Genomic DNA, 21,570 nt, shown 5'->3' with positions numbered 1-21,570 from the left:
GCTCAGCAGTACAGCATCTGTTTTGCATGCAGAAAGTCCAAAATTAATTTTAACGGCGGCTGGGGGCTGGGAAAGTTTCCATCCAAAACCTTAGAGAAATCTTGCCAATTAATTAAGTCATAATTGAATCTGATAAAATAGTGACATAATACAATCAATTTCTTTTCCCTACTAGAGAGGAAGCAGGATCCTTACTTGTGGACCAGATTGTAAACTGTTTCTCTTAGGCCACAATCTTGTGTTTAATGCTGTTTTCAGCAGAAAAATATGTCAGACAAAAAGAACAGGTTTGACCATTTATCTGAATTGCCAAGGTATCTTGCTTCCTATGCAATATTTTAAGTTCAGTTGGACGAACCCTTAGTTTTCATCAAGTAGCACAGATCAGGTATGCTCAAATGGTCTTGATTCACAATATAAGCATTGAATTGTGGTCTATTTTTGAACTACACAATTGCTCCAAGATAATTGCAATATTACTAGTACTCTCTTTGATATCAAATCAATTAAATTGCCCCAAGTAGTCATTCAAAATAAAAAAATTAAGATATGTAGTATTTAGTTATGAAGTTTTTCTATGTACTCAAAAAATATTCAAACATTTAAAACAGGAAAAAATAATTAAATTTTAACAGTTAGTCAATATTCATCTGTCCTCTTCAAAAATCCAGTTTAAAAAAAAATTGCTTCTCAAGCATAGAAATCTTTCAAGTCCTTTGCATTATAAGATCTTTGAAAGGCACATTTATCTTGCCTCTAAGAATAATAAATCTAAATGTTGTACCTCACAAACAAGAAAATAAATAAAGTACAGAAGAAGAAATGATGAAGATGCCCATCTATAAATTAGTCAAGAAGTTATGAGAAAAGCTTTCAAATACATAATTTAATGCTATTATAAATATAAGAAGCAGAAGCAAGATAAAGATAGGAACAAAAGAGTAGTAGACAATCGTAACGATACATGAATCTTACTGCTTTTCCCAAAGGACTAGTGCAGTGATGGCAAAAACGTGGCACACACATGCTCATCGGGGCCACGGTCCGGAAAAGCCAAACTTCCAGGTTCTAGCATGCATGCATACCTGATGATCAGCAAGTTGATGTGCATGCGCAGGCCGGTTTTCAGCATTGCCTGCATGTGAAGGGATCTCGCTCTGGAAAAGCCAAACTTCCAGGTTCTGATGCGCATGCACACCTGACAATCAGCTAGCCAGCGCTCACGTGCACACCGGTTTTCGACATTGCCATGCGTGTGAAGGACAGCTGATCATCACATGCACTTGCACACCAGAAACCCAGAAGACAAACAGGCAAGGCTGTGTGTGCCAGGCAACATGGCTCTGCGTGCCACTTTAGGCACACATGCCATAGATTCGTCATCACGGGACTAGTGCATTAGGGGTCTTTAAGAATATGCTTTTTTGTTACCTAGGATGAAGGTAAAATGTCCTATGTTCCACTTCAGGATGATCATCACCATCAAACTGACATGTAACCACGCTTTGGGACTACCAAAGTGCAGATTACATATACTGCCAATATTATTATTCTCTTTGAAAATAGCACCTGGCTTAGAGTTCCTCAAAAAAAATCTGATCTTTGTTTCGATTTCTGGTGTTACATATGAACACCAGGATGTAGTTTTAAAAGCAGTTGGTGACATACTTTTAAAGTTACTAAACAACTGGAAGATTTAAATAAATAATGAAAATGTGTTAAATAACCTAAAGTGGAAAAAGTATTTTCAAGCTTTCTGCTTTTAGAGAACACTTTATTCATGAATACATCAATAACTGAGCAATATCCACTATAAGACCATTGCCTATTCTGCAGAATATGAGATGTGCTTTAGAGTGCATAGATCAGTTTCTATTAACAACTCTAAATCAATTGTGTCATTAACCTCTGGAAACTGACATCTGACAAAGAAAGTGGATTCTTTGAGTTCTTATTTATCAGCATTGGATAGATACATGGCCCCAACTTTTCAGTATTCTGTTATTAGAAATTTATGAATGAATCCTTCTTGATATTGATAGCTGTAAAGGATTATAATGAAATATAACTATCCCGTTCATTGAAATCTCACTTGGAATAACTCATAATAAATTTAATTAGTGTAGGATGAGGGCTATTTATTGAAAATCAGGGAAAACCATCTATCGTACTATTGAAGTGAAGGTTGATAGATAAATGTTGTTGTTTTTACTTCCCAGACAGACAGAATGACTGGTCCAAAAACACACAGCTGGATTCTGTGGCTAAACAAAGGCTAGAGTCTGGGTTCTCCTAACTCAGTTTGGCTTCTTAACAATAACCCAACAGTGATTTAAAAAGGTAAAGGTTCTCCCTCACACATATGTGCTAGTTGTTCCCAACTCTAAGGGCTAATCTCGGTTACAAAGCTGAAAAGCCAGTGCTGTCTGTAGAGGTCTCCTGGTCATGTGTCTGGTATGACTAAACACCGAAGTCGCACGGAACACTGTTACCTTACCACCAAAGATGGTCACCATTTTTCTACTTGCATTTCTTAGGTGCTTTTGAACTGTTAGGTTGGCAGAAGCTGGGACAAGTAACAAGAGCTCATCCTGTTACAGGGCACTAGGGATTCGAACCGCTGAACTGCCGATCTTATTATTGACAAGCTCAGCATGTGTATGTGTATGTATATGTATGTGTATGTGGGGGGGGGGGGTACACACACACACATACACACGTACATACACACACACACATTTATTTATTTATTTGTTTGTTTGTTTATTTATTTATTTAATATTGCTGCCTATTCACCCATGGTGACTCGAGACGGCTTACACAATGTAAAACCATATTTAAAACAAAAAATAAAAATAAAAAACAATAAAAACTAACAAAAAGAATCAAATTAATAAAACACAATAGAGCAAAATTTGGAAAAAAATAAAAAAATAAACATATACACACACATATATATACACACACACATACTCTCTCTCTCTCTCCATATCTATACATATATGGGTTTTATTTTATTTACATATTTTTACTTATTTACATCCTGCCTTTATTATTTGTAGCAACAATGTAATACTCCTTTCTCTTGTTTTCTCTACAACAACAACACTATGAAGTAAGTTGGGCTGAAAGTGTGTGACTGGCCCAACATTACCCAGCTGACTTTTATGGCTAAGGCAGGATTATAATTCAGTCTCCTGGTTTCTAGCCTGCACTAGACTAAACTGGCTCTCCTTTGTTTATTTTCATTTCATTCTTGCTTTCTGTATGCTGTTTGTATTTTTCCTGTTCGTTTTTCTATTCAAGTAACAAAAGTGAAACACTTTTCGAGGACTTCTCTGAACAATACAAGCTGGACAATCAATATTTTAATCAACTACCAGTTTATAAAAGAAGACCTGACCTGGGGTACTCACATTGTAGCCCTGGTCAAAAGGGCCCACCAGAGATTATACTACCTGAGACTTCTCAGAAAACAACATCTGAATGAAAGACTGCTGGTGACCTACTGCTGCACCATAGAGAGCATTTTAACATACTGCACCTCTGTATGGTTTGCCAATTGCACAGTGGCAGATAGGAAAATACTCCAGAGGATTAATGTCATTTCCCAGAAGATCATGGGTTGCCCTCTCCCCTCTTTGGAAGAGCTTTATAGCTCCCGCTGCCTTAAGAAAGTTCAAAACATTCTCGAAGATCCATCTCATCCTGGGAACCATTCTTTTGAACTATTACCATCTGGCAGACGGTACAGAATAATAAAAACAAGGACAAATATGCTGAAAAACAGCTTCTATCCGAGGGCAGTAGCTCTTTTGAATTCTGATGTATAGTGCAGTATTGGTGCGGTGTTGGGGGTTTTCGGTTCAATGTGTGGAAGGTGTGTTTGTGTTTATTTTCATGGTCATGGTCATGACGTGTACTGAAAATGGTGTTTGATTTTGTTTTACGGGATGCAATGACAATAAAGTAAACTATCAACTATAGCTTGTCTAGCTATATGTCAGTATTTAATAAGATCTGGTTTGGAAACTACTTTTAGAATGGTCTTATATAGCCATGACCCTGTAAATGTGTCCCATTTGCAGTTACTCAAATTCCAAGTCAGCATGGTTCACATGAATCAACTTGACAACATCCCCAGGGGTGTCAAGCTCACATCATTATGGTGGCATCATGTGATGTATCAGGATTTTTTCCTCCTTCGCTAAACCGGGCGTGGCTAGCGCATGAAGCATCCATCCCACGGGCTGGGAGTTTACAGCCCTGGTCTAACAGCCTGACTTATTCATTTGTTACCAAGATTTCAAAGTTTGTGTAGTGTATTCATGTATATACTTCTAATACCACATTTCTATTGGTTAGTCAACATAGCTTAACGATTGGTTAACTGCGACAGTTTCGGATTGGCCGCTTAACCAGTGGGAAGTTTAAATACATGCCATTGGTTGCGAGCTACGAGCAGCCGCTATAAAAGGGGTTGCCGCGGCTTGACTTTAGTTGAAGTTACTGGTTGCTAATAAAGAGCTGAATTCAACTCCGGTCTTCGAGTCTGCTTTGTCCTGGCAATAGAACAGTTTGCATTAACCAGAACCCAAATAAATAATTTCAGAAGATACCACAGAAATATTTTCCTATGGCTTACAGCAGTCTTCTTTACATAATGTAAAATATAACTTTTAAAAATAACATAGCAATTTGAAACATTAATGCTATGCTAGGAAATAACAGGATAAGGATAAGGTAAGGCGTCCAATATATAAACCCCTTCTAAGCTTTTATTCCCATTTTTGCTCCTCCCACCTTTTTATTATTGTACAAGGGTGTGTGTGAGAGAGTGAGCAGAGAAATAACCTCCACACAGTTGGCAAGGAAAGAAAAGAGAATGGAACAGAAAGCCTGGGTGTGTCATGTAACTGACAAAAGTAAACTAGTACAATCTGCAGATGTGCAATCATTTGCCAGAAATGATGTTAGCAGATACAATCTTTTCAAAACAAACATATTAATGGACTGATTTTAAAGAGCACTACTAAGAAATCTGAAACTTGAAGAAAATGAATATACACCTACTGTATATGGTGTAATAAAACCATGCTTATTGCCTAATTCTAGCTTCTCCCCAGCTCCTTTGTGTAATTTTCTGAACATTTTATGACATAACCAGATCCTAGTTGCTGAAAGAAAACTGCACAGGAAATTAACGGCACAGCCTTCCAAATTTCATGGGATAAAACAACTGATTTATGTCAGAAGAAGGCCCAAGTTCAGTAACCAGCTGCAAATGAAAAGCGGGCCTGGTCTCCAATAGGAATATAACATCATATTTGCTTCCAACAACTGGTGTGCCCTTTAAAAAAAATATGGAAGAGAGAAGTTAGTAAAGAATAACAGAAGTTTCTGATAGGATACCCTAAGTTACAGGCTTGCATCTCTCTTGTGTTCCTTCCAAGGAGTATCTGTGCCAACAGAACAGCACAGTAAATAATAATATGTAAATTTCTCCTCTGCATTTCAGGCCACAAGGAGACCAAGACTAATAAAAATTGTTGCCAGGTAATGTTTTGGAGTTAATTCTTCAGACAGAGAGACATGTGTGTGTGTGTGTGTGTGTGTGTGTGTGTGTTCCTGTGTATGCGTGTGCCTTTGTTAAAAGTCTTTCGATTTTCAGTTGGTGAGCAAACTGGATGGTTTCCAAGATGATCCAAGCTTTGGATTACAACAGTGACTCATGTTCTTTTTAAAAGGACGGGGAAACATCTCCCCACCCCCCCTGAATTTTCAGGCTAATGGACAGAAACAATACAACATTCTCATTTCCAAGGTTCTTTCACACTTGAGAGAAAAAAGAACAAATTGACAAAAGCCATGTAATTTGCTAAGAAGCATATACACGTCATAGAAGTTTCCAGGAGAGTCCAAACAACTTTGTTCTGATATGTAATATATTACAAGGCTATGGGAAGATAGTATTTAAAAGGCAACCTGATTTAATTCATTTCCTCTGAACTTGAAAAGATGTGCCATTTTCTAGGCTGCTTGTTGGTTGGGAATAAGATATTGAGATTTGCTGACTCCATATTTACTTGAGACACAGGAAATTGAACCAATGTCCTGTGTCTCAAGAAAATATGGGATCAACATTTCCAGTATTTTAAAACAAAATGCACAATATTCAAGCATAGGACCAATTATCCAGTGAATCACCTCCTTTTGGATGTACAGTATTTGTATGTCATGTTTGGAAAACTTGTAAGATTTCATTCATTTAAGAAAAATGAAAGTGGACTTCAGCCATGCAGGTAATAGCATAGCACTTAGACTTATATATCACCCTTATAGCCCCCTCTAAGTGGCTTACAGAGTCAGCATATTGCCCCTAACAATATGAGTCCTCATTTTACTGACTTCAAAGGATGGAAGGCTGAGTTAACTTAATCCTCAACATATGATCATTAGTAATTTTAATTGCTAGGCAAGGTAGCTAAGTGAATTGCACCTGATTAGACAACATTTTTTGTAATGGTTGCTAAGCAAATCACTGTGATTATTAAATGAATCATTTGTTAACTGAATCTAGCTTCCCTCCCCAACTGACTTCGCTTATCAAAAGGCAGCCGAAAAGTTTGCAAGTGGTGATCCCATGACCCCAGGACATGGTAAATGTGGTAAATATGTGCTGTTTGTCTGAATTTTGATCACATAACGTGATTGTGGGATGCTGCAAAAGTCCTAAGTACAAGAATTATGTCTGTTCTCCAATCCATCTTTAATGAAATGCAACATGCCTTTTTTTCTTTCAGCTATCCCTTTTTTAAACTAAAAAGATATATTGATATTATAGCAATAACATCACAGCAACTGTCCCCAAAACTGAATTATGATTTCAATCTCACAAGCCTTTGGGGAATCCGATCAAAACAAGAAAAAAAGTTAACATTAATTCTACTTGACCTTTCTATAACACAATGTTATATCTAAAGTTTCAGATGTTCTTTCAGTGATATTCTCCCCAAACAAGGCTTCAGGCTTAAGACAGTATTCTAATACTTGACCATTTAAAGCCAAAATAGACAAGAGGACTCCATTAAAATAATTTTATAGCAAAATTTGTTTATATTCATAATAGATATAATACATATATCCTCATAGAAAACCTGTCCTCATTCTGTCAAAACTGCTCTATCTAAACTTACAACGTTCTAAGTTTTTTGTTTGGAACTATTAGAAGATGCTTTTGTGCCAGTACTGTGTTTTCTTAGAATTTCTGTACTGCTTTGTTAAAAAGAATTCTATTTATAATGCAAACTGTTGTAGACAAATATAATAAGAATGTAATGTAATATGAGTTATTTAATGAAAAGTTACATACTAATACCAAACTTTTGGACTTTCCAATTTGTGATTTGTGAAATGAAAGGCAAAACAAACAGAACTCCATTTATTTTACTTTAGGGAATTTAATGGAGAAATGTATCTGTTTTAATGTTTTCTTATAGGACATTTGATGTTATATTGCATTAATAACTGCAATATTAAGTTCTCCATTACCCATGCCTTCATGACAATTCTGCAATACATATGTAAATTCACCTTGTAATTTGGAATGATGTACAATTATAGATAGGAAGAACTAATATAGAAAATGGTGTGTGTTTCTTTAGGGGGTTACTATATATGTGTGTGCATGTGTGTATGTGTTCAGAACAGACACTTTTAGGGGAAAAACACAACACAGCTCTGAAATATGGATACGAAATCTATTTGTTGCATCTATAGTTAAGTCTGTGAATATGTATGACAAAGAATGATGTAAGTGCACACATATAATCATTTATCAGTGGAATGCTTTATTTTACAGATACTTTACATTTTAATCAGTTGCTGTTAATTCATATGTATGTATATTTGTAAATATATTCTGACTTTATACCTATGTATATATACAATACATTAATGGAAAGAAAAATGTCAACTGCAGTTGAGCCAACTAGATTAAGAAGGTAGAGAAGACAGTCTTTGAATGTGCCTATAATTATTTTTTGGTGTACTCTGCCTTTATTATTGTAGATTGACTTAATTCAGTCACATCTAATATAATCCTAATCTTCTTTACTTCTCTTAAATATTTCTCCTACCAATTTTTTAAAAGCAAGTAACTACAAAACACAAAGGTCTTATAAAAGGGTTTACTTACTTTTACTTATGAATAGAAAGGATTTTAAAGCAATTACTTAAAACTCTAAAAATGTTATAAATGATACCGTGATTCTCCAACAATACAGCCTCCCTCAATAGGAAGTCCTAGCATGTTTTATAGGCATAAAATGAAATTAAGCCCCTCCCCCCAAATTAAGGCCTATTTTAAAATATTTGAAATGGGGGGAAGGGTGGGGGGCTTGCCATTAGGAGCGCCCCATGGGCAGCCATGCCTCGCCACCAACCTCCCTACTGTCGCTAAATACTTTTGCTGCACACCCGGGTATGGTGCTATCTGCATTGACCTTGGTGTTGGTGGGGCACTTCGTATTGGGAGAACTTCTGCCACCATTGCTTTCCCTTGTCCCTGTGCCGCTGCAGCATTTGGAGCATCACCGCAGCATTTGGTGCAGCCACGCAGAGCCGGCCAGGGCTCCTTCCTGCAGCTGGAGCCCGGTGGAGACACTCAGCTTCAGGCGCTCCTGTCACCGCCTTCCCAGACATCGTTCGAAGGCAAAGCCCATTTTTTGAGGGCCCGCCTGTCAGCTGCGCTGGGTGCCCCGGGCGAAGCTCTTCACACTCTGTTCGACTCCAGGCAGGGATGGCGGCTGGGCGCTTCTCCCGGGGTGGGCCGATCCTGCGCTGCGGCCCTGGGAGAATCACCTTCCCAAGTGAGGTTGGGCGTCATTTTTAGAAGAATGGGCTTTGCCTTCTAATGATGCTCAGGAAGGTGGCAACAGGAGCGCCTGAAGCTGAGTGTCTCCGTCAGGCTCTGGTTGCAGGGAGGAGCCCTGGACGGCCCCGTGTGGCTATGCCAAACACCGCAGTGATGCTTCAAATGCCACCACACCATGGGGAGAAGGGAAAGCAATGTTGGCAGAAGGTCTCCCGATACGAAGTGCCCCACCAATGCCGAGGTCAACATCCAAGCTGTCGCTGCCCACCCGCCCGAGGATGCAAGGGGGGGAATTAAGTTACCCACGAAAAGATGGCTAGCCATTTTTTCGGGGTTCAAAAAGAAATAAGACCTGGCCTTATTATATGAGAAAAATGATATTTTAATACAAACCTTAATACTTCTATGTCTCCAGCAGGTCAACATTAAAATAATGTAATCTTTGAATATTTGTATGCAAAAGAGGTTGACTTCTTTTGAATAAAAAGGACTATACAGGATCTGCTTAGTTTTTCCAGATGCAGTTAAATTAAACAAAAAATAAATAAATAAAAAACCAGCAGGCTGCAATAATAGAGGAAGAATGTCTCTAATTTCTAGAATGCAAACCCAACTCACAGCCAAAGTCAACACACACATTAGAATAAAGTAGCAGCAGAAAACAGAAATATAGCTAGACTAGTCTTCATCTAGACTATGGAGTATTTATAAAAGATGCAATACTTACTACTGGAAGTAACAAGTTCTTTTGGACTGGATGCCATTGGTTGAGCACACATTTGACAGAGACAGTCTCTTCCATTAAAAGTAACCCTGTCTCCTGGTGGAAAAGGACGTCTGGGAAACAAAAGAAGCATTTTAATGCAAGGATATCTCTGGGGTTACATTATCTTTCTTAGCTCCTTCCCCTTGTTGCCATCGCTATAAAATCAGTCCTTGAAGAAAAAAGGGCCAAAGCATGTTTAAAATACAGTATTGTCAAAGATAGACATTTGGAAAAAATCCAAACACTAAATGTATCTCAATAAGGAAAAAATAATAATGATCAAAAAAAACCCTGACAAATACATTTTTATTTCAAAGGTTTGCTTGTTTTAAAAATCCCAGGCCTATATAAATGTTTTCATTAGGAAATGAAACCTGTTTGAATGCTCAAACGAAAATCTTTAGAAATTTCTAATATTTTTTTCATTTAAAGTATATGTGATTAAATAGCTCATTTTTTGGCAATCAATGGAAGCAACAAATCCCATAATTTAAGCAGTTCTTGGTGTTTTAAACAAGCAGAAAACAGTTGTGCATTATGTATTTCCATTATTCGGAGCAAGCTCAGCTACATTTCTTTAGGAAAACAAGGGTAAGTTGATTAAAGTAGATACCATAGGAATGAACAAATTACAACAAAAAAATTAAATCAGAATTTTTGAAATGAAGAAGTTTCAGCCTTCAGCAACAGCAACAAGATCCAGTTCTTCAGAAAGTAGACAACAGATAGAAATAAGAATATCTACCTTATAACAAGTCAGATCAATGGTCCATCTAATGGTCCATTACACTTAGTCCATTGGCTAAGGCTCTTCAGAGTTTCAAAGCCTTTTTTTTCTGCAGTGCTATCCAAACTCGTTGAGAGGGTAAGGACAATAATTGTTCTCAATACCCCATCATTTAAATAAATTTAAATATTTGAAAGTATCACATAAATAAAAATACATTTTGTTTGTGAGTCAAAACTCAAAAGATACATCCAAAGATACTTCAGTATTTTTTTAGTGAAATTATAATAGAGAATGTAATGAGAAAAAAAAAGGACATTCTAAATTTCCAGGCATTAAAGACACCACCTGCACACTTAGACAAAATGTTTTTTCCTCTAAAAGACTAATGAGAATCCTATAGACTTCCATAATCTTATGAAAATTTAGAGCCAATTATCTCAACTGTTGACCATGCTGGATAGGGATAGTCAAAACCAATAGTCTTTCCTGATCCTGAGCAAAGGAAAAACAGCTCCAGAATCCAGTATTTCCAAGATGTTTTTTTTTTATGAAATACTAGCTAAAACAAGCATTATACCACCTAATTTCTATGATCAGGTAAGTTTAGGTACATTCAACTATATCCAATATTTAAGCCTTTGCAAATGAGCAGCTAAAAAATGAAACCCACAGTGAATCTACTTCAATTACATACACACAGAGATACATACATATACAAATATATATAACTCAACATATCAGTAAAAATCAATATTTTTTTTATTTTTTGAATATTTTTCTCTTTTTTTAGTATTTATGTTCTTTAAATCTTTATCATCCCTTGACACCAAATTGCGGAGGATGAAGAGAAAAAGGATAAGGATGAGGAGAAGGAGAAGGGGAAGGGAAAGGAGAAAAAAAATATTGTTCAGCATTTATTGACTTACTTGCACATAGTGCAGGCAAAGCAGTTGGGATGATAGGTTTTCCCCAGAGCTGTTACAACTTCTCCTTCCACAAACTCCCCACAGCCATTGCATCGGGTCCCATACATCCGCTGGTAATCCACAGTGCAAAGGTAGTCACCATTCTTAATGAAAAAGCCTCCTTGAGCCAAATCACATCCGCACACTGTGAAAATATATTAAAGAAACCCAAGAACAAATCAGTTTGAACATAGAAATATATAGGCATTTGTAACTGATAATGGAAAACAGTTTGTTACCTGTGTTAGTTTTTGGAAGCATATGAAGTGAGATTTGAAGAGGAGAACAGTTAGGAGATGACAAAGAGGAAATTAATAACAACAACAACAACAACAACAATAATAATGGTTATGATGATGATGATGGTGGTTTGGAATACAATACCCTGGATATCACGATTGTGGAGAAGAAAAAAGTGTGGATCGTCAACGTTGCCATACCTAGTGATAGCAGAATTGACGAAAAACAACTTGAAAAAAATCACCAGATATCAGGACTTGAGAAGCGAACTGAAGAGACTCTGGCATAAACCAGTGCAGGTGGTTCCAGTGGTACTTAGCACACTGGGTGCTGTGCTTAAAGATCTAAGTAAGCACTTAAAAACAATTGGTGCTGACAAAAATCACCATTGGTCAGCTGCAGAAGGCCACCTTACTGGGAACTGCTCACATAATCTGCCGATACATCACGCAACACTTGGGAAGTGTTTGACTACTGATTTGTGATCTGAAACCCAGCATAGTTATCTTGTCTGCTCTGTACACTGTCATTTTTTGTATAATAATAATAATAATAATAATAATAATAATAATAATAATAATAATAATAATAATAATAATAATAATAATGTAATAAACAGAGAATTCTGATAAACAGTAGGCAGCAGGAAAGGCAACAAGATGATTGTTGGAGAAAACACACCTTTGTAAGTAGAATGTTTAAAAAAAGGAAAATAATTGGAAGGGGAAAATGCATAAATAATTGATAAAAGGAACAGCATTTATTCTTCATCATTATCCTATAGTTCCCTAAATTATAAAATAAATCCTCATATTGCTGTTTAGTATTTTTACTGTTTAGTAAATTTTCCTGTTTTTTCCCTGAAATGAAAATCAATTTTATTTATTTTCTTGCTTTAAATTGAATGTATTCAAATGGAAGGTATAGGTACAGTGAATCTTTAGGTCTTCAGTGGTAGAGAAAGGTCTATCACAAGTACTTTATACAAGGCATACATGATATTACCAACTTCTAAATATTTATTTGTACAGTAACCCTTTTGAACATCAATTGAAAAAAAATAAGCTTGGATTTATTTTATACTTTATTAGCTTTACCTATAAATAGTTTGATAAAAATAAAAATAAATATATGTAATTGCAGAATTAATTTTAAATACTATTGAAATTGGTCTACATTTCCTTTCTTTCTTAATACTGATGGTAGAACAAGGTCAACAGGGGGAAAAATTCATGGCTTAAAATCTAATTTCAAGCACACAAAGAAATAGCGTTAGTTGAAATAAATTAATCTGCCTTTCAACCAATCCTTTAGTCTGACAGTTACTTACTATTAAAATGTAACACTTTTAGACGTTAATGTTAACGTGTTTACTACATTGAGATTGATTGGTAGTACAGCTCTACACAGAACAGTAGATTTTGAAGTGTTGCTTATTTACATTTGGTTTAATATACTAAGCAAATAAGGCCATTATGATTTGTTCAGCAAGTCATAGTAGAAAAAAGTTCTGGTTCAAATAATGACCCAAATCATTATTCATTGTGAATTTCTTGCTTTTTAGCCTTTATATTTTTTCAGTGGAATGACTACTTTACATTCCACTCACTCCAGCATATGAGTCACAAATGCAGCATGTCAAGGTTAAAAGATCACCCATTTGCAAGTTTTTTAAAAAATAAAACCTGATACAGGATATAATCCTTAATTTAGATGTTTATCAAAATCTTGCATGTGAAGCCAACAGTATTCCAGTCAACAGTCAACAAACATATAAATAAATGAATAAGAAACTTAAGAAATAAATAAGATTACTGTAAGTAAATGATATTTATAGCCTTTGAAATGCTGCAAAGCAGGACAAAAGACATTTCTGAATTTTTTTCTGGAGTATATTTAATCTTTTCACCTATTGTGATACAGAAGAGAGTAACTTTCCAAAGGGCACGATAAAAGGAATATATGTTCAAAGTGGTTTACAAGATAGAAATTTCCATTTGTCTCTTAGAAGATTATGGCATCTGGAATCCTGGATGCACTGCGCACAGGCTTAGAATCATCTAGAATCTTTCTCTGAGATCTCCAACTGCTAAACAAAGGATATCCCCTCAGGATTGCAGGGCCAACTCTAAGAATGCTGCAAGATCAGCATTCATAATTGCATTGAATAACTGCACGGAACATCATAAACCTGAAACAACCTAGATGCATTCCATAATTACTCATATATAAGTTAACACACACCAAGCATAATCTATAAATGTATACATTTAGGTTCAAAAATACTTTAGTCCGAGAAGTGTAATGAAAAGCTGTGTTGGTATTTGCTGAAAAATAATTTAGCAATATAAATGGTACGAAATTCTGAATGCATCATGTTTCTCAAATTACGGTAGATCAATCACCTGGGACTCTGATGTTATCACTTTGCAGTCTCTGCCACACCCATTAGATTTTCTTTTGGGATCCAATTAGCCAGACTGTCATCATAAAGACTTTGGCAACACAAGTCTTAAGTTCAATATTAAACTACATTTTCTAAGACTATGGAAATACAGATTATTTATCAGGTGCTTTCTTTTCATTGGTTCACAAAATACTATGCCCCTACTGTGGAAGATCATTCTTCGGGCTAGAAAGATTGGAAGCAGTCCAAATGATATGCATTCTTGCACTGGCAAATATCATTTAGCATAAGTATGACTTTCTTGTTGTTAGAAAGGAATTCAGTACCATTGCTTTCTATAATGTATTTTCTAGAAACTTTACTAGCAGCTTACTGTGTAAATTTGGATAGTAATTCCAAATTTATAGCAGTCAGTCAACATACTACAGTATATACTATAGTATATCCATTTACAAAATTCAGACTAACAATAGTCTGTTTACTTCAACATTAGAATTGAAAAATTGAACAAAAAGTTGTGTATCAAATGTGGCTCAAAATGGTTAAAAAGAGTTTAATGAAGAGTGAAATAAATTAAACAGCATGGTTATACATTGAAAATGGACTTTGGGTGTATAATATTAAAAGAATTATCAACCTATGGTTTGTATTCAAAAGAATTTCAAGAATACCATGAACAAAAACATCTAATTCTAATAAGAAAATATAGTAATTTGAATCAAACTTTTGTACAAAAACTTTTGACAATTTTGACAACAAGCCTAATTATAACCATTGTTCAGTGATAAATCATGTGTTTTAACTGTCTACAAATAAAGATCCCACATACAATTATTATTCCATCTCTTCTTGGTAGGCATGGAACCACTCTTGTCTGATACTGCGGAAAGTTGCTATCAGAATGATGACCTGACTAATCTATTATTTTGAATTACATTTCCTAAAGGTCATTTGAACTCATTTGCATCTTTTCTGAGTCTATTATAGTCGGAAAAATAGCTATCCATACTGAAATAAGAGATGCATAACACTTGTGATTTTGGAATTTATTTTCATCAAATCTCCTGAGTAAGCAGCAATATCTTATAAATGGGATACTTATGTCATATCACTATGTTACATTATATCACCAATGGGAATATTATCCCTATCTCCAGTTTCAAATCTATATAATAAGTAACTTGAAAAAAATGTTTAAAACTGCAGTAAAACTAATAAAAGAACTATCCATTTATAATTTCCAATTCATCCACAGCACTATTATTTTTTGGATGCTTCATATAACCTTTTTTCAATGAATGGTTTCTTCTCTGTTTTATTAAGGTAATTTTTCTAAGTACTGTGGACCTCTTATTTTTTTAAAAAAACAGGCTCCTAAAAGGCTATTGTATAAAAATGGAAACAAATTAAGATTTTTGTGTGCATCATCAGTGGCAGAACAACAAATGTACATTAACATTTCAGATGTAACAACTCTATGTCATATATCAACATATAGTATAAACACCATTTCTATGTTCTTTTTCTGTCCTGCCCTCACTGACTTCCAATGAGAAATATTTTCTTATCAGAGTCTATTACAGAAGTTCTCCCTTCTAGCCATAAAGCATTTACTCAAGAATGTCTTCTTGAAAGACAGTCCTATGATAAAAATCAGCATGAAAGAAAGCTATATTAGGACATATAAAGTAAGTAGGTCATATTACACTGAGGACAAGCAACCTTTTTTTTTTAACTGAAAAACCACATTTAGTCATTTGGAATCATGCAAATAGAAAACCTAAACCCAATAAACAATACCCTATGGCTCTCAAAGTTAAAAATGGTGGGTGGAACAAAAAAAAGAAGACCAAATTTTTGCTCAGCATTTTCTTCCTTCAACAAAACAACCCAATAGCTTGAGTGGCAATCAAAGACAACAACAGTGGCAAATGTTGTTATTTGGGAGTAAAGGTGTTCAAAAATGTAGAGTGCAACTATGATGCAGTGATTGGGAACTTCATTTTAAGCAATTAATATAATAATGGATTATGTGCATAACTTTGGGGGACAAGGGAAGAAATGTTGCCTAGAAAACAGTCAGACAAGAAAGACAGGAGTTACCAATGGATTAACAGTCAGAAAAGAAACTTAGAAAGAATTCACTAAATGTTCAGGTGGTTAAAAGCGATGGCAGGTTGTTTGTACTTTCAGACTTGCAAAATTTTGTTAATGTAGCCTTGGAAATAAAGTAGTATTGGCTCATATAGCCATATTCCCTATATGGTTTACCCACACTTTGCGTTCTTCCTGAGATATAACAATAATCAAATTACTAACAATTCAGTGTCTTGTTCTGGCACATTAATTGAACTACCTGTCCTTAAAATCAATGTTGATTTATCATTATTCATCATTATTAGTTGTTGGGCTATTAAGATTCAATCACCCTGAGAATTTTTAGTGGTAAATGAATAGTTCTGAATGGAAAAAACCAACCATACATATATGATTATTTTGAAAACAGATACAATTTTAAATTATGGAAGTAACGGCAAGGAACAAAAAGGCTGATGCTGAAAACGGCTTTCAAATGATCATTTGTAAAGCCTCATTGCATAATTCTATATATTTAGTTTTAAGATATTATTCAAAACAACCAAAAGTTTCGTATACTTTAACATGTAAACAGAATAATGAAGACAAGACTTTAGGTAACAGAAAGCAATTGAAATGATTATGTAATTTCTTAACTATTGACACAGCAAATCTCAAGAAAGCGGCTTAAAACATCCTTTAAAACATTTTGGTATCAGGTAACTTTCAGTTTGAGATCTACACAGATTGGACGTAAGGACATAGTTGTAATTGCAATTAGCTTACACAATTGCCCTTCCAACAAAAACAATTCTGAGAGCATATTTTTTAAACTACCTACATATCAGGGTGATGGTGATAGAGACAGACTGTGAACCATGTCAATTTTCATCTTTACACCTGTCTGTTCTGCAACTTTTATGCCAAACAGACCAGAAACCAAAGCAGATGGAGTCCAGAGGCTATACTGCAAAAACTCTAGTCTGTTTAATCAGCTTCAGGAAACTTGAATGGAAGGACAGGTGCCTCCATTCTATTGACAGTAAGTTGAGATCTTGCATGGTGGTGAAGAATCAAAATTATGCATAATTCATGAGATAAAACTAATGGAAAAAGAATGCAATAGGTGATATATTTTGCATCTGCTTTCTCACCTTGAACCAAAAAAACATCTCACAATTAAATGAACAAAGTTTATATACTAGTGGCCAGGAGGAAGAAAATATGAGGCACTGATGGCTCTCTCTATTAATGAGTATAAGCCGGAAAAGGTCGTATAGTGACAAAACCTACACTAAATTTTAGGTTTCCAAATTTTTATTCAATACAATCAAGTAAGTCACTTATTGGATTATGTTGCCATACAAAACAAGGGCATTGAGTTCATATTTCTTGAGCAAAATATTGCTGATTAAAATACTAATTTTAGTATAGATTTCAAACTGTAACAATTTTAAATCTCAAGGTTTAGATATTCACATATGACATAGATAGATCAGATTATAGTGACTCAAATATTTGTTTCTTATCAGCATCCTATTGGCTTTGAATATATCGATTCTTTAAAATAGGGATGTCAGACTCATGACATCACGTTTTCATCATGTGACGTATTGTGACTTTTCCCTTTGCTAAAACTAGGGTAGCTGTGGTCAGCACGTGACACATCTGACCCACAGGACATGAGTGTGACACCCCTTGCTTTAAAGCAACTGTCCTTTCCTGGGGTCATGTGAGTGCTTTCTGGAGCTGGAGTACAATTGTGTGTGTGTAGTGGGACCTATACAGTTTGAAGTTTTAGACAGGTGTTATATGTACATCTACAAATAAGGGAAAATGTGTTTTTGTCTTTGAACCTGAAGAGCTATATTTACAGTTATATTATTTGTATCAACAATGCATGCTAGATATCTCAATACAACTGTCTTTGGTGAAAACACATTATGAGCTGTTGAACTGAAATAGAAAACTTCATATACAAGGCAACAATTGAATCAGATTCAGTTTTGTACTCCACACATTGTTCATCTTACAGATAAAATATTATTGTTGTGTTTTAAGTTCAAGTATTCAGTCACTATTTCTGATCTTCTCTTCATTCAGAACTTGAAAACAATTAGTTGAACAAAAGAATCACCAGTAAGGATAGACTCTTGTCATAAACATTGCAGCAATCTGATTTCAATCATTTGTCAAGCAGCATTACTATCAGAAAATGGGATTTTCTGCTTTTCTCCAACTCCTGCACTAAAGTACTCTGCAACATCTCTTGTTTTTCATCAACATATCTAGTAGCAGGTTAGTTTTAAGCAAGTTTTCCTTTTGATCTGAAGCAGACACACTCAGTAACAATTTTAAATTTAATTTCCCTAACGTTTTGCAGACAAAACTAAGTGTAAGCCACTGCTGATTTCCTAAAAGACTGGAATCTCTTTAGTTCCTGAGCTAAGACAGAAGCTGACCTAAGACCTATTATCATTTATTATCATTTATCTTTGCATTTATTTTTATTGTTTTAATGCTTTACTGCGTCTACTTCTATGATAGTTTTGACTGTTATGAGCTGCCCAGAGTTGTTGAGAATCAGGCAGCATATACATTTAATAAATTATTATTATTACATATTGAAGCTGCTGGGAACTCTAGTCCAACATTTGAAGAACTCACTTCCCTAACTTTGAATGTAGTAAAACAGATTATTTATAGCCTGAAACAAAAAAATAAAAGAAGTTAGTTCACATATCTCACAGGATTACAATTGCACATCTTGCCTTTGTGATTCCTTTTCCATCTATCAAATAATAATAATAATAATAATAATAATAATAATAATAATAATAATAATAATAGTAGTAGTAGTAGTAGTAGTAGTAGTAGTAGTAGTAATGATGTGAGGCATTTGCTCCTATATAATATGGCATGAATCACAGAGCTTGTTAACACAGAAAACTGGATTTCTGTTAATGGTAAATTTCCCACAGTGATATCACTGCTTGCAAAACACAATCTATTTCATTGTAATGGACTCTGGTTCTTCCATATTGTTTTCATGTCTCATTACAGCACAGAGCTCTTCACTAGCATCCTATTTGATCCAAATATGCAGTTCAAGCTACATGTGCTTGTGTTAGAAGCTCCACTCCCAAACTTTCCAGGTTGTGTCTACCCTTATTATTCCCTACAATCCCATTCGTTCTTCATGTTCTTCTAAGCAGGATCCCACTCTGGGATCCTGACCTTCAATTTCTGGGACTTTAAGAAGCTTAGCCTCACAATTATAAACTAAATTCACTTCTTTCCTTTTTCTCTATGAAAACATGATGGTTTTTAAAAGGCATTTCAGGCATTTTTAAACAAAACAAAATTAGTCTGGTTGTTCTATCCTATTACTACCTTATAGTTTTAGGTCAATATTGTTTGATGTTAGATAAGAGATTAAGCAAAAGATGGAACAGTTACTTAAGAGAAAAATGTAGCAACTTCCTTACCTTCCTGGGAAGATTTTCTACGTTCCTATATATTCCATTTTCTGAATCTAATTATGGCCATCTAATGCAGCAATGCAGTAAATCAGATAATGCACAGCATTATAAAATTATTGTTCTATTGTATTCATAACTTCTCCTATAACACGACTGAGTCATGGTGGTGCCAGACAGTCTGTCCAGATAATAATTTATTTAACAGGAAATCACAGTATTGGAAAAAGAAAAGTAAGCTTTTTCTGATGAATACACCAATAGAGAAGTGTTTGTGTATGCATATACCTCTATATGGACATGTATAAAGAGTGAGGTACTGATTTAATGCCTGGATGGAAGCTGTCTTCACACACTTTCCAATACAAAAAGCAGCTGTGTTTAAAGTCACTTCATACCAATGCTTTTAAGTATAGATAGAAAAGCTAAAATATTACCTTAATTCTGATCTGCAACCTTTTTAGTTTTGCTCACAAACACAAAATAATTTAACTGAGAACAAAATCTGAAAAGGAAAATGAAATGTCCATTGACTTTAATGGAACTTCTCAGACTAAATAAAATGATAAATTAGTGGTCCCCACCTGCAAACTATTTGTGCTTAGATCTTAAGTAACTTTTATAAACAGAATAAAATTGTTAGATGATTCAGCAAATGGTGCAGCCTTCAAGTCAATTTTACAGCTGGATAGCATACATAACTGACTGAAGGTCAGTGACAAATTTAAAATGCTATATATGAGGGAGATCTTCCCATAAAGGATCAACTGTACTTATGGGCTTTATAAATGACCTATTCCATATTATTCTCTCATATCTATATCTATATTAATACATTTACATGATTGATGATAGATAGATAGATAGATAGATAGATAGATAGATAGATATAGACTTACATATACTGTGTGCGTGTGTGTGTGTGTGTGTGTGTGTGTACACTACGTGGGCCACTGTACAGTCACAGAATGGTGCCAAGCACCTGAAAAAGTTGCCAAAATATTTTATTTTAAAACAGCCACAAAAAGTAGGACAGTATTAGTGAACATTGCAAAATATCTATTAACCTGACAACCTACCAAGTGTGAAGTTAAGCCTATATACAGTGAATTACTGTGAAGTGGTATGTTAAGTTTGTTTACCCTGCTAAATGTGAAGTCTTTGAAATCAAAATTCAATGCTTATAGACTTTATGGACAAACAAATAGAGTTTTCTTGATGGAAATATTGAAATCGTTTGCTGCTGCTTTCCCCTCTGGGGATTGAGACTAATAACACACTTTCCCCACTAATCAAAGTTTTATTAGTCTTCTTCATAATATAAAATGTACTAGGTATAGCTTTTTCATATAGTATTAGAATAAAATGTACACTTTTTTTCTTACAAAATAAAGTGGAGCTGTTCATGGCTGTTCTCCACACTAAACAGAGTTTCTGCATTCTTGTATTCTTGAGTACAATTTTATCTCACACTTTCTACTTTCTACAGATGTTACTCATTTTATTTCGAAGCCATCAGAAAGATGTGAGTTACTTGGATTAGTATCAGTCACAATCAACAGCTTATTTCATTTAAAGTTAAAATAAAAAAAGTAACGCTTAAATTACAATAGTTATCTTAACTTTGCTGAATCTGCAAAAATGTGGATTCCCTCTGGGGAAAACAGACAGGGGAATATTTTATTTTTAAAAAATTCTAATAAGGTTCTAGGTTATCATGCCATTCTAAAGGGAAGAACTATTTTGTTCAGTCTATTCATTTGCAGAAAATTAATACGAGCCTCTAAAATACTAAAATATATAGCTGTAGTATATAACAACCCCACCCTATTTTGGATAGTGCGTTGGATTCATTTACATTCCATTCCTCACCAAAGGCAATAATTACACTATGCAGCAGGCATATTTTAATCTTGATAATGGTCTCTGCTTGGCTTGTTTAATCTCAGTACTGTTATTTGCAATTATAGACTCCTGGACTATTTTTATTTCACAAAAAGAGAGGAATACATTCATTTGAATGATGACCACA

General features: G+C 34.8%; 1 protein-coding gene across 39 annotated transcripts in view; it reads right to left on the bottom strand.

The window, feature by feature from the left end:
- Positions 1-21,570, bottom strand: part of ABLIM1 (actin binding LIM protein 1) — a 200,855-nt gene that overhangs the window by 79,757 nt on the left and 99,528 nt on the right. For all 39 annotated transcript variants that reach the window (XR_015743487.1, XR_015743484.1, XR_015743486.1 and 36 more), the window contains exons 3-4: positions 11,298-11,481; positions 9,603-9,712 (exon numbers count right to left, since the gene is read on the bottom strand). Coding sequence is in view for 35 of the 39 variants with exons in the window: in XM_087932695.1 (XP_087788821.1) it covers positions 9,603-9,712; positions 11,298-11,481 (294 nt within the window). In the remaining 4 variants the exon portion in view is untranslated. The remainder of the gene's footprint in view (positions 1-9,602; positions 9,713-11,297; positions 11,482-21,570) is intronic.

The sequence above is a fragment of the Pseudonaja textilis genome, chromosome 4, assembly GCF_049901715.1.
Source record: "Pseudonaja textilis isolate UNSWEBS1 chromosome 4, rPseTex1.2, whole genome shotgun sequence".
NCBI classification, from domain to species: domain Eukaryota; kingdom Metazoa; phylum Chordata; class Lepidosauria; order Squamata; family Elapidae; genus Pseudonaja; species Pseudonaja textilis.
The sequence above is the reverse complement of the archived record's forward strand: the minus strand, read 5'-3'. Positions and strand labels throughout refer to the sequence as shown.